This window comes from Piliocolobus tephrosceles, chromosome 9 (assembly GCF_002776525.5).
Source record: "Piliocolobus tephrosceles isolate RC106 chromosome 9, ASM277652v3, whole genome shotgun sequence".
NCBI classification, from domain to species: Eukaryota; Metazoa; Chordata; class Mammalia; order Primates; family Cercopithecidae; genus Piliocolobus; species Piliocolobus tephrosceles.
Window position 1 is genome coordinate 130,995,189 of NC_045442.1, and position 10,302 is coordinate 131,005,490.

A 10,302-nucleotide genomic window follows, 5' to 3' on the forward strand; every position below is an offset into this window, starting at 1 on the left:
ATCAGCCACAGCTTCAGAACTGTTTCTGTGGTGGGATTCTGGAATCAACCACAGCTTCAGCTGTCTGATCATTGTCCCTCTTTCACTCTAGGGTCTATTTCTTCTTGCGATGCATTTCTCAATGTCTTCCAAAGTAAAGGCCTTCGACAGGAGGTCATCTGTCCTTGTGCCAGCTCGCCAGAGGCCCTCACTGTGGCCATCCGGAGGTACTGGGCCCTGCCGATTTACGTAACTAACCTAGAGACAGTCCTGATTGAGCAGCGAAGGCAGATCAGGAAATCCTAACGGTGAACACTGAGGGTGAGGGTGAACGCGGGACCTAACCTTTCAAGATGAGTTTCTTTCTGTTTTTATGTAGATTCATTCATTAAAACACATGCATCACTCTCTGCAGTTTCACTGTAATTCCTTAATAAGTGGAACTGTCTAGAGGCTCATGGAATCATCATATCTTGTCCTTGCAGTTGGTAGAAATTACTCCGATTTCCTCTTGCATGTGTCAGTCTCTGGTTTCCTCTGGGGTGGGATAGGAATTTACTCCGATTTCCACATGCGTGTACCAGCCAGCCTCTGGTTTCATCTGGGGTGGGATAGAGTCCGTTTTCATCAGCCTGCTTTTCTTGCAGTGCTACTGACTTCCATGTGCTGTGGGATTTACTGGTATATTTATTTTTTTCATTGTCTGTCTCTGGTGTATAGTTGATGCCTGATGCGTATTTTTTGAGTGAATGAAAGTAAAATTTAAAGTGGGTAAATTCAGAAAGTTGCCTCCCGTACACTTTGCTCTGACAATCCCATGTCATTCACCAGAAGTGAAGGGCAAACCTCACGTGTGTTTATGCACGTGATATGCACACGCTTGGCATTTTACATAAGTGGAGCCATGGGTGCGTTTGGGGTTTTGTTTTTATTTTACTTGGTTGACGTAGGTGCCACTGACGGCCTAAATATGCTGTTGTAGCATCTGCCGAGAACAGGCTCCTGCAGAGAAGCTGCCTTCCTGTGTCGGCTGTCACCAGCCCACCCACAGCTGGTCCAGAGGAGGGGGTAGCGAGAGAGAAGGAGGTGTGGTGCGGGGGTCTGGGGCAGCGTGTCCTACTCCCAGTGGTGGGGAAGAAGAGGGTCATTCCGTTCTTGTGAGGTGAGCTCTGGAGTGTAGATGAGTGCAGGAGGCCTGCTGGCCACAGGCTTCCCATAGCAGTGTGTGGTTTTTAAATTATTATAGGCAAAACTGTGGAAGGGCAGGCACCGACCGGGACACAAACAGAGATAACAAGAGCAGGATGTGTCTCCCTCCCACTGTCTCGCCCGGTGGTGCACGTGAGCACGTACGTCAGGTCGGCTGCGGCCTGCACCCTGCGCAGTATCTGGAGGAGTCGTCTCTGGACACGGCCCACCGTGGGTTACAGCAGCCCCTCTCCAGAGCTGCCTCCCTGAAGCTGGCTTCAGTGCTCTGCTTGGGTGTGCCACTTTTCTCAGCTGTGCCACTTTTCTGATTGGCATGATTGGGCTCAACAAATTGAAGGACCGAGAAGGATTAAAAGATACAATTTTAGCATTCCAAGTTGAATTAGGAACGACAGTGCCCTGAAAACAAACAGCAGCCCCCCAAGTGTTCCCGTGCCGGTTATCCCTGCCCCCCGTCGTTCTCAGTCTCATCAAGACTGTCTTTTTATGTAGTTATCATGCATATGATGCATAAACTGTTAAATGCCGATGCTTGACGAAAGAATAGTCTGTATAACTGGCCATTGTGCTTAGACTCCCGAATTGCCTGAGATGAATTAGGCAGCAACTCCATCTCGGTGGTGAAAATCTTGAGGAGAGAAACCAGTGCTGGTCCTTAGAACCTGTATCTTTCGTTACCCTGATGTTTAAGTCACTCTTGAATAAATTTGATGAAAGCAGTACTCGTACCTGCATTTCCACCAGCACGCCCCTCTCTGCATTGTTGTCTGAATGTGTGACCAGAAGGAAAACTCCCCTCTGTGCTGGGGTTTCCGTCGTGTGCCGTAGAAGGGTTGGGACAGATGCGTGTTTTGGGAAAATGAGCCGGCGACTGTGAACTCAGTGTATTCTGTCTTAAGATTTGAGGTGAACTTTCCACGTAGGAGAGGTCAGAGGCCAGGTTATTAACTGAAAAATGGCTTTCGTACGTTCTGTAAAGCTGCTTTGAGTGAGGACTGGCAAGGCTCCCCTGAAGGTTTTGGCATGAGAACAAAATGCCTTCTTAAATGTCGTCATGTCCATGGGAGGCAGCACAGTGCTCTCATTTCGTTGACTCCTTATGTTTTTTAGAGAACAAAAACAAGTGCTACATTCCCGTTTTGTGCAGAGAAGGGTCTGTAGAGGATGGATGATGCCTATTTGAAGGGGTTCTAGGATGGGCGTTTCCTCTGTGTTGTGATCTAAGCATTTGTGTCCTGTGTGTTAAGCATCTTCCAGGGACAGCCCCTGCTCCAGGTAGCGAAGCAGAGACTGAACTTCCAATGCTGAGTTGCAGCTGGTTGCTTGTTTGGCTTTCAGTCTGTTTAATTAAAAAAGAATAACAATTATCTGCAGTAGAATACAGATAAAATTGCAGATGCGTTTGCTTACTATTTGTAGAATTTTGGCCCTCTCTGGAATATGTGTCACTTAGTGATTCTCCTATGCAAAAAAAAAAAAACATAAAAGAGTAGACAAATCAGAAGCCAAGGCACTCACAAGAAAGCCACCCAGGGCTGCAGGTGCCAGCAGGGCCAGGTGTGGACATCAGGGCTGTGAGTCGATCTTCCAGGCTGTCAAGGGCCAGGGCCTTCAAGAGCCCCAGGTCTGACAGGGGTGCCCACAGCCTACTAGCTGTGGAGTATCTTAATGTCACTCTTGCAAGCAACATAGAATGTCTGTCATGCAAAACAGAGCACACTGGGGCTCACAGGATCGATGGAACCTCCAGGGTCCTGCTTGATAAATAGGCAGGATGCACGGGTGCTTCCGGGAGCAGTAGCAGCCCTGGCGATGGGGAAGGGGTTGGGGTGGGGTAGGGGGGCATGGCGTACAGAAACCAGCAGCAGCTGTCAGGGGTTGGGGGGGTGCAGCACACGGGAGCCAGCAACAGCCCTGGTGATGGGAGGGTATGTGGGAGCAGCCTGGCACCTGGGCTGCAGGTACTGTGCCCTCCCTCAGGTTGCCCAGCGCTGGAGGCAGGTTGCTGCCGGAACTTACACCGTCGGTTCTCCCCTCAGAGAAAGGCCAGTTGCCAAAAAAGAATGACCAGCACTCATTGTAGGGTGGTTGAGATTCTTTGAAAACTAGTCGGAGACCTTGAAGGGACAAGGGCTGGAGACGTGCCTGTCCTCAGGCATGACGTGTCTATGCATGTTTGTGTTCATGTGTGTCTTTATGCATGTATGTGTTCGTGTGTCCGTGCATGTTTGTGTTCATGTGTCTATGCATGTTTGTGTTCACGTGTGTCTTTATGCATGTATGTGTTCATGTCTGTCCAGGCATGTCCGTGTTCATGTGTCTGTGCATGTACGTGTTCATGTGTGTCCAGGCATGTCTGTTCACATGTCTTTATGCATGTCTGTGTTCACGTGTGTCTAGGCATGTCTGTTCATGTGTCTTTATGCCTGTCCATGCGTGTCTATGCATGTTCATGCCTGCCTGCCTTCATGGCTGTCTTCACCTGTGTATGCCTGTCTTCGTGTTGGTATTGATGTGTCTGCCTTCATGTGTGTGTTTTCACCCTTGTGTTCACGTGTGTCAGCCAAGTGGTGGCAGGAAGTCAGTGCTCTAGTGAGGCCTGCTCAGTCTTCCTATGTGAGCTGTATTTTCACCCAGGCATTTAAAGTATTTTCTTCTCTTTGAAACTGTCACTGTCCTGTTATATTTTGTGTTTTCTTTTCTACTGATACTAGTTTTTAGAGTAGGAAATATTGGGGAAATAGGGGTTTGTGGTGCCTAGACTCATCAGAAATTTTTTAAAGGACAAATTGCAAGGCAAAAACCAGGGAACTGTGTTCTGGCTACAAGTATCCCCTAAACCTCCTGCTGTCTGAGTCTGTTACCATCTCTCCCTAAATCCTGCCATTTGAGTCTGTTACCATCTCTAGAATGTAGACGTGACGGAATTGATTTCCTTAAAGCTACATTGTGAAAATGTTTATTGAACTGAAAAACATAATTTTTAGCTTTGTAACTACAAAGTATTATTCAGCTATCCTGATAATTTAGTAACGAAAGGCAAAAATTCTTGTAAAACAATGAAACAGTAATTCCAGAAAAGATAGAATATTGTCTTTTTCCCCCTTGTCATAACAGCCATCTTCCATTTTTTGAAAGTATCCGAGCTAGAAGTTAGCCGGGAGAAAATCAAAGAAGAGATGTGCACAGGGAGAAAGGTGCTGTCTGGTGCCCACTGGGTGCGGATGGTGCCTGGATGAGTGACAGGAGAAAACAGCATAGCTCTGAGACAAAGTGGTTCCAAAGTGAGCACTTCTGACTGCTCAGAAAAGTCAGACCCAAGTTCCATAATCCAGCATGTAAGGGAAAGCAAGATAAACTGTGTAATTTTATCTAAAAAGAGGGATAAAATTTTGAAATTCTCTATAGAATAGTTTTGAAATGAAAATCAGCTGAACCAGAGCCTGACCATTAGGCAGCATTGAAAAGCAAACCAGGTTTTCCTGTTTAATTTCACCCGACCACCTGCGTTTGACAGTGTGTTCTGTTTTGTGGTGAATTACACGAGAAGTTTGTTTTGGCAAAGGTTCGCAGTGCAGTGAGAAGATGTGGCAGAGGAGGGGCCTCCCCACAGGGTCCCCCCGTTACAGCCCATAACCTCCCCTGGAAACAGAAAGGTGGCCAAGGCTTATGAGAAAGAGTTTGCAAAAAAAGTTTATGTAGTATGATCCCATTTTTGGTAACAAAAAATTAAGTATCTGTAAATAGTATATTCAGTGCCAAAAAAAAAGCTGCACTACACAGGGTGGGCGAGGCGAGGCGGTGGAGATGGTCAGTCACTGTGCTGCGCGGCTTTTAAAATGGGCCGTTTTTCGTGGGCATGCATTGTTCCTATTAGAGAAAAGGAAGAATGTTACGTTAAATCAACTCATAACTTAATACACTGGCTGCTTTTACGTCGTATCTTTTCCTATTAAAAATCACAACCTCCGTTATCTGTTGTGGTTTTGACAGTCTGTCACACTAAACATTGTACATGCACATTTTTCACTGAATTTCTCTTTATGGTGCAGAAGTGAAAATATTAATTCTGCTAAAATGAGTTCACAAGCTTACCTGCTCCCTTTTCTTTAAAGGGCATTTTTACCGGGTACTATGAGTGTATAAGGGCATTCTGCTGCTGTTAAAGAGTGGCCCAGGGAGGAAAGAAAGCAGAGGACATGCTCTGTGTTCTGTGTGCCCAGGCACCTTCATCAGGGTTGATTTACATTCGTCTAAAAGAAAAACCTTTGGTGGTGAATGGTGATTCAAGACCAGAGCAGCTGCCCTGTTTTTTTAAAAAAGACACTTCCTCAGGGCTCTGGCTGCCAGTTCGGAAGGGAACACCCCTCCACTCTCAAACAGGCTTCCCGGTAACTTCTCATTTTGTCTGGAACCTGAATGCGTCTTCCCAAAGAAGTAACGTTGTGCAGGTGCTTTGACACCAGCGTGGGGAACGTCAGGCGTGGGATGAGCGCCACCTCCTTCCTTCTCTGTGCCGCTCTGTCGGGGGCCGAGGTCGGCCTGGGTCCTCCTCTGTGAGGTCGGCCTGGGTCCTCCTCTGTGCCGCTCTGTCGGGGGCTGAGGTCGGCCTGGGTCCTTCTCTGTGCCGCTCTGTCGGGGGCTGAGGTCGGCCTGGGTCCTTCTCTATGAGGTCGGCCTGGGTCCTCCTCTGTGAGGTCGGCCTGGGTCCTCCTCTGTGCCGCTCTGTCGGGGGCTGAGGTCAGCCTGGTCCTTCTCATGCTCATCTCGTGGCAGCTTTGTGACGTGGGTGGGGCTTCACCTTCAGTCCCTTCAGATTCCTTGTCTGTAGATGAGAATCACAGCAGTAGCCCCCTCAGAGGCCCGTGTGAGCACTGAGTGGGTTCATACACACAAAGCACTTAAAAACACGCCTGGTTCATAGTAAGACTTCAGCAGGTGTTGCTGCCCTTACCGCAGTTACATGACTACAGGCGTGTTTTGTGTGTGGTCTGTTGCAAAGACAGGCTGTGTAAAGATTGCTGGGGGGAGGAGGGGTCTGCAGCTTAACTCGTTGTTCTCCAAATGTGCTGCTGTTGCTAAGCTGAGAATTACTAGATTGGAGAGCACCCGTGTAAGATGAAAAAGACCCTTGTTAACTCACTTGCCTCAGGGATTCAGCAAATAACAGGACACACTGAAGCGGTGCAGGTGCAGTGCGGCTCCTCTGGTAAGCCCTAGAGCTGGAGGCTGGTAAGGCTTGTTTACTACTTGATCTGTTTGTTTTGTGTTAATGGTCCAGAGTCTGGCCGGGCTGTGCTTGTGGTCAGGAGTAGCAAACTGGACATGTTCATGAGATTTATAGGAGCTGCTGCTTCAAGGTGTTATGCAGGCAAGGCTTATGGAATGTTTTCCAGAGGCTGGAAACGCTATGACAAGTCAACAGTGCAACAGTTTGATGGAAGCCATAGTGAACGTTCCTTGTGAGGCCACATTGCGAGGTCTGGCCTGCTTCTCTCCTTCCTGTTGGTCTGTTGGCATTGTTATAAAGGAATGTGTGAGACTGGGTCATCGACAAGGAGAAGAGGTGTTTTCTGGCCCACAGTCCTGCGCCTGTGAGAGAAATGTGGCTCTAGCATCTGCTCAGCTCCTGGGGAGGTCTCGGGAAGCTTACGATCACAGCACAAGGCAAAGTGGGAGACCGTGTGTCACCTGGTGAGAGACTGAGCGAGCGAGAGGGGAGAGGAGATGCCCAGCTCTATTCTAAACAACTACATCCCACGTGAACTCAGAGAACTCTCGCGTTACCGTGCGAACAGGCCCGCCTCCAGCGCTGGACATCACATTTCAACGTGAGATCCGGAGGCAACAAAACATCCAGACTCTGTTGTCCTTTCGTTTTCTTCTCGTTTTCCTTTTGCACGTCATCGTGGGATTGTATACGTAGCTCTGTATTTTGCTCCTTCCATATCTCCAAGAGTGGATGCTGCCTCCTTACATTCCCAGAGATCACTGAGATGGTCCCTCCTGAAATTCATATTCTTCGTGAGACGCACAAAGCTGCTTGGTCTTGAACATTATTTCGCCTTGGAACTGAGTTTGGAAGTTGATGAATGGGCGGATACCTTTATCAGCCATTATTTAGGGTACTGGTATTGATTATTCAGGTGGATGTTTTTAAATCCCCTTGAATTCTGCCTTTGGGGACTGTTTCTTCCCTTCCTCACCTTGTCTACCTACTTGGGATTTTTACTTCCTAACAAGGTGTTGATGGAGGTAAATATCATGTAACTTGCTTAATAATATAGGGAACACAAATTGGAACAAGTGGTGTTTTACTCAACAAATTGGGAAGCATTTTAAGTGTTGGCAAGAGTGTACAGAGACGGGCACTGCTGAGGCAGCTTGGCGCTATGGTCAGATGCACAGATTCTGAAGCCAGCCTGAGACTAGCGCTGGCTCGGCTCTGCAGCAGCGGCCTTGGGCAGGACTCAGCCCTCCTTGCCCTGCCCCGTCTGCTAAACGGTAGGGTCATGATGCTGCTCCCATCTCCACAGGGTTACTGTGCAGAGTAGGTCATTAAATACATAACCACGACCCCATACAGCCCGTGTGAGGTGCTTTTCTAGTAGATGAGAAAATAATACTCCTCTGGCCAGGCGCTGTGGCTCAAGCCTGTAATCCCAGCACTTTGGGAGGCCGAGACGGGCGGATCACGAGGTCAGGAGATCGAGACCATCCTGGCTAACACACGGTGAAACTCCGTCTCTACTAAAAAAATACAAAAAACTGGCCGGGCGAGGTGGTGGGCGCCTGTAGTCCCAGCTACTTGGGAGGCTGAGGCAGGAGAATGGCGTGAACTCGGGAGGCGGAGCTTGCAGTGAGCTGAGATCCGGCCACAGTACTCCAGCCCGGGCGACAGAGCGAGACTCCACCTCAACAAAAAAAAAAAAAAAGAAAAGAAAATAATACTCCTGTTCTGTTAGTGGAGTGCAAAATATGTTCTTTTGGGAAGGTATTTAGGTGGTCTTAAAATTTTAAGTATGTGTGCTTTTTGATCCTCCATTTTCTTTCTAGATACATATGTTACAGGTATATTTCCAGCTGCATAAAAATTGAATGAAAGAAAATATATGATCATATATTCATGTTACTGAACACCATGTAACAAACCAGCTGAATTCAGTGGTGCACTCACCTACACAGATGTACACCCACACACAGAGACATGGAAAGATCTGCAGGTATGTTTAGTGAAGAGACTGAGTTTTAGAATGTTGGGGTGATTGGATCTAACACCAGGTCATGGGGGTGATGGAGTCCAGCAGAGTCAAAGGAATGAGAAAAGACAGTTTGAGAGAGAAAGTGGGACCCGGGTGCCATTGTGAGTATGGAGGCTGTGAAGGGCCTGAGCTCTGGACGTCCAGACTATTTATTGGTGATCAAAGAAACAGGTGTCGAGATGTGGCAGTGGAAAGGGCAAGCGCGTGGTGTGCATCTGTGATGGTTTAGCATTTCCTTTTTTTTTTTTTTTTTTTTTTTTTTGAGACGGAGTCTCGCTCTGTCGCCCAGGCTGGAGTGCAGTGGCCGGATCTCAGCTCACTGCAAGCTCCGCCTCCTGGGTTCACGCCATTCTCCCGCCTCAGCCTCCCGAGTAGCTGGGACTACAGGCGCCGCCACCTCGCCCGGCTAGTTTTTTTTATTTTTTTGTAGGGACAGGGTTTCACCGTGTTAGCCAGGATGGTCTTGATCTCCTGACCTCGTGATCCGCCCGTCTCGGCCTCCCAAAGTGCTGTGATTACAGGCTTGAGCCACCGTGCCTGGCCTAGCATTTCCTTTGAAGCATGTAGAACATACTCTGCTACTTGAGATAATGGAGAACAGGTTATTTTAACTCAATCGATCCTGGGAGAGCAAGGAGCCAGCAAATCTAGACACACTCCAAAGGCCACGAGCCCCGGATTCTATCCAAGCCACAAGGGGTTTTATGCCCTGGGCTTAGATAACGGTGCGTCAGGGTAGCCTTCCACCCTTTAAGCACAGAGCTTGGCGTTCTGAAGGCCATGAGGAGTTTTAGACCCTGGACCCCGGACATGTTCCAAGACTGTTTTACATTATGTCAGACATGCAAGCCCGGCCTCAGCTTCTCCCAGCACTCAGCTTCTCCCAGCACTCAGCTTCTCTGCCAACATAGAGGAAGAAGCATCTTGATTCTGCTTTTCTTTAAAAAATCAATGTATTGGTATACATACATATTTTATACTTAACTGCATATCTGGGAGTCTAAACTTTGACATATAAAAATCTCCATAGTGGTTATCTGTGGGGCACAGGATTAGAGCAGAAACAGGCACTTTCCCTTTGGACTGTAATGTTTGCCTTGTTCATACTAAGAATCTGCTCACGTTGGTTGTACTGTTTGCTTCTAAGTTTTTATAAAAAGAGAGCAGTAGACTGATGCACTCAGTGTCCTGGGAATAGAGGCTGTGCTCTGGGTCTGAGTCCTGCCAAGCCCCACCACTCACTTGGGTGGTGAAGTCAACCTTTCCGTGCCCGAGTCTTCTCATCTGAAATGGGGGACTAATAGCCATAGGCTTGTGGTGAGTTTTGAGTCCCTATGCATGAAAGACTCAGAACCATTTGGCACACAGAGGGTACCACTGGGGCATTGGTTTGCCATCTGGAGGGGGAGGCATCAGCCGCCAGGTCAGAAGTTAAGGGATGGCCCCGGACACCACGTCTGTGGAGAGGTGGGGCTGTGAGGCTGCCTGTGTGCCGGGAGCACCGCGCTTCTGTGCCTGGCGTGTGTGTGTCGGGAGCGCCGCGCTGCTTTGCCCGCCTGTGTGTGTGCTGGGAGCACCGCGCTTCTGTGTCTGGCGTGTGTGTGTGCTGGGAGCACCGCGCTTCTGTGTCTGGCGTGTGTGTGTTGGGAGTGCCGTGCTTTTGTGCCTGGCTGTGTGTGTGTCGGGAGCACCGCGCTTCTGTGCCCGGCTGTGTGTCGGGAGCAGCGCGCTTCTCTGCCCGGCTGTGTGTGTGTCGGGAGCACTGCGCTTCTGTGCCCGCCTGTGTGTGTGTCGGGAGCACTGCACTTCTGTGCCCGCCTGTGTGTGTGTCGGGAGCACCGCGCTTCTGTGC

At 48.8% G+C, this 10,302-nt stretch overlaps 1 protein-coding gene across 1 annotated transcript in view; it reads left to right on the forward strand.

Moving 5' to 3' along the window:
* Nucleotides 1-10,302, forward strand: part of DIP2C (disco interacting protein 2 homolog C) — a 164,801-nt gene that overhangs the window by 64,750 nt on the left and 89,749 nt on the right. The window contains exon 15 of the mRNA XM_023192485.1: nucleotides 92-206. Coding sequence (XP_023048253.1) covers nucleotides 92-206 — 115 coding nt within the window. The remainder of the gene's footprint in view (nucleotides 1-91; nucleotides 207-10,302) is intronic.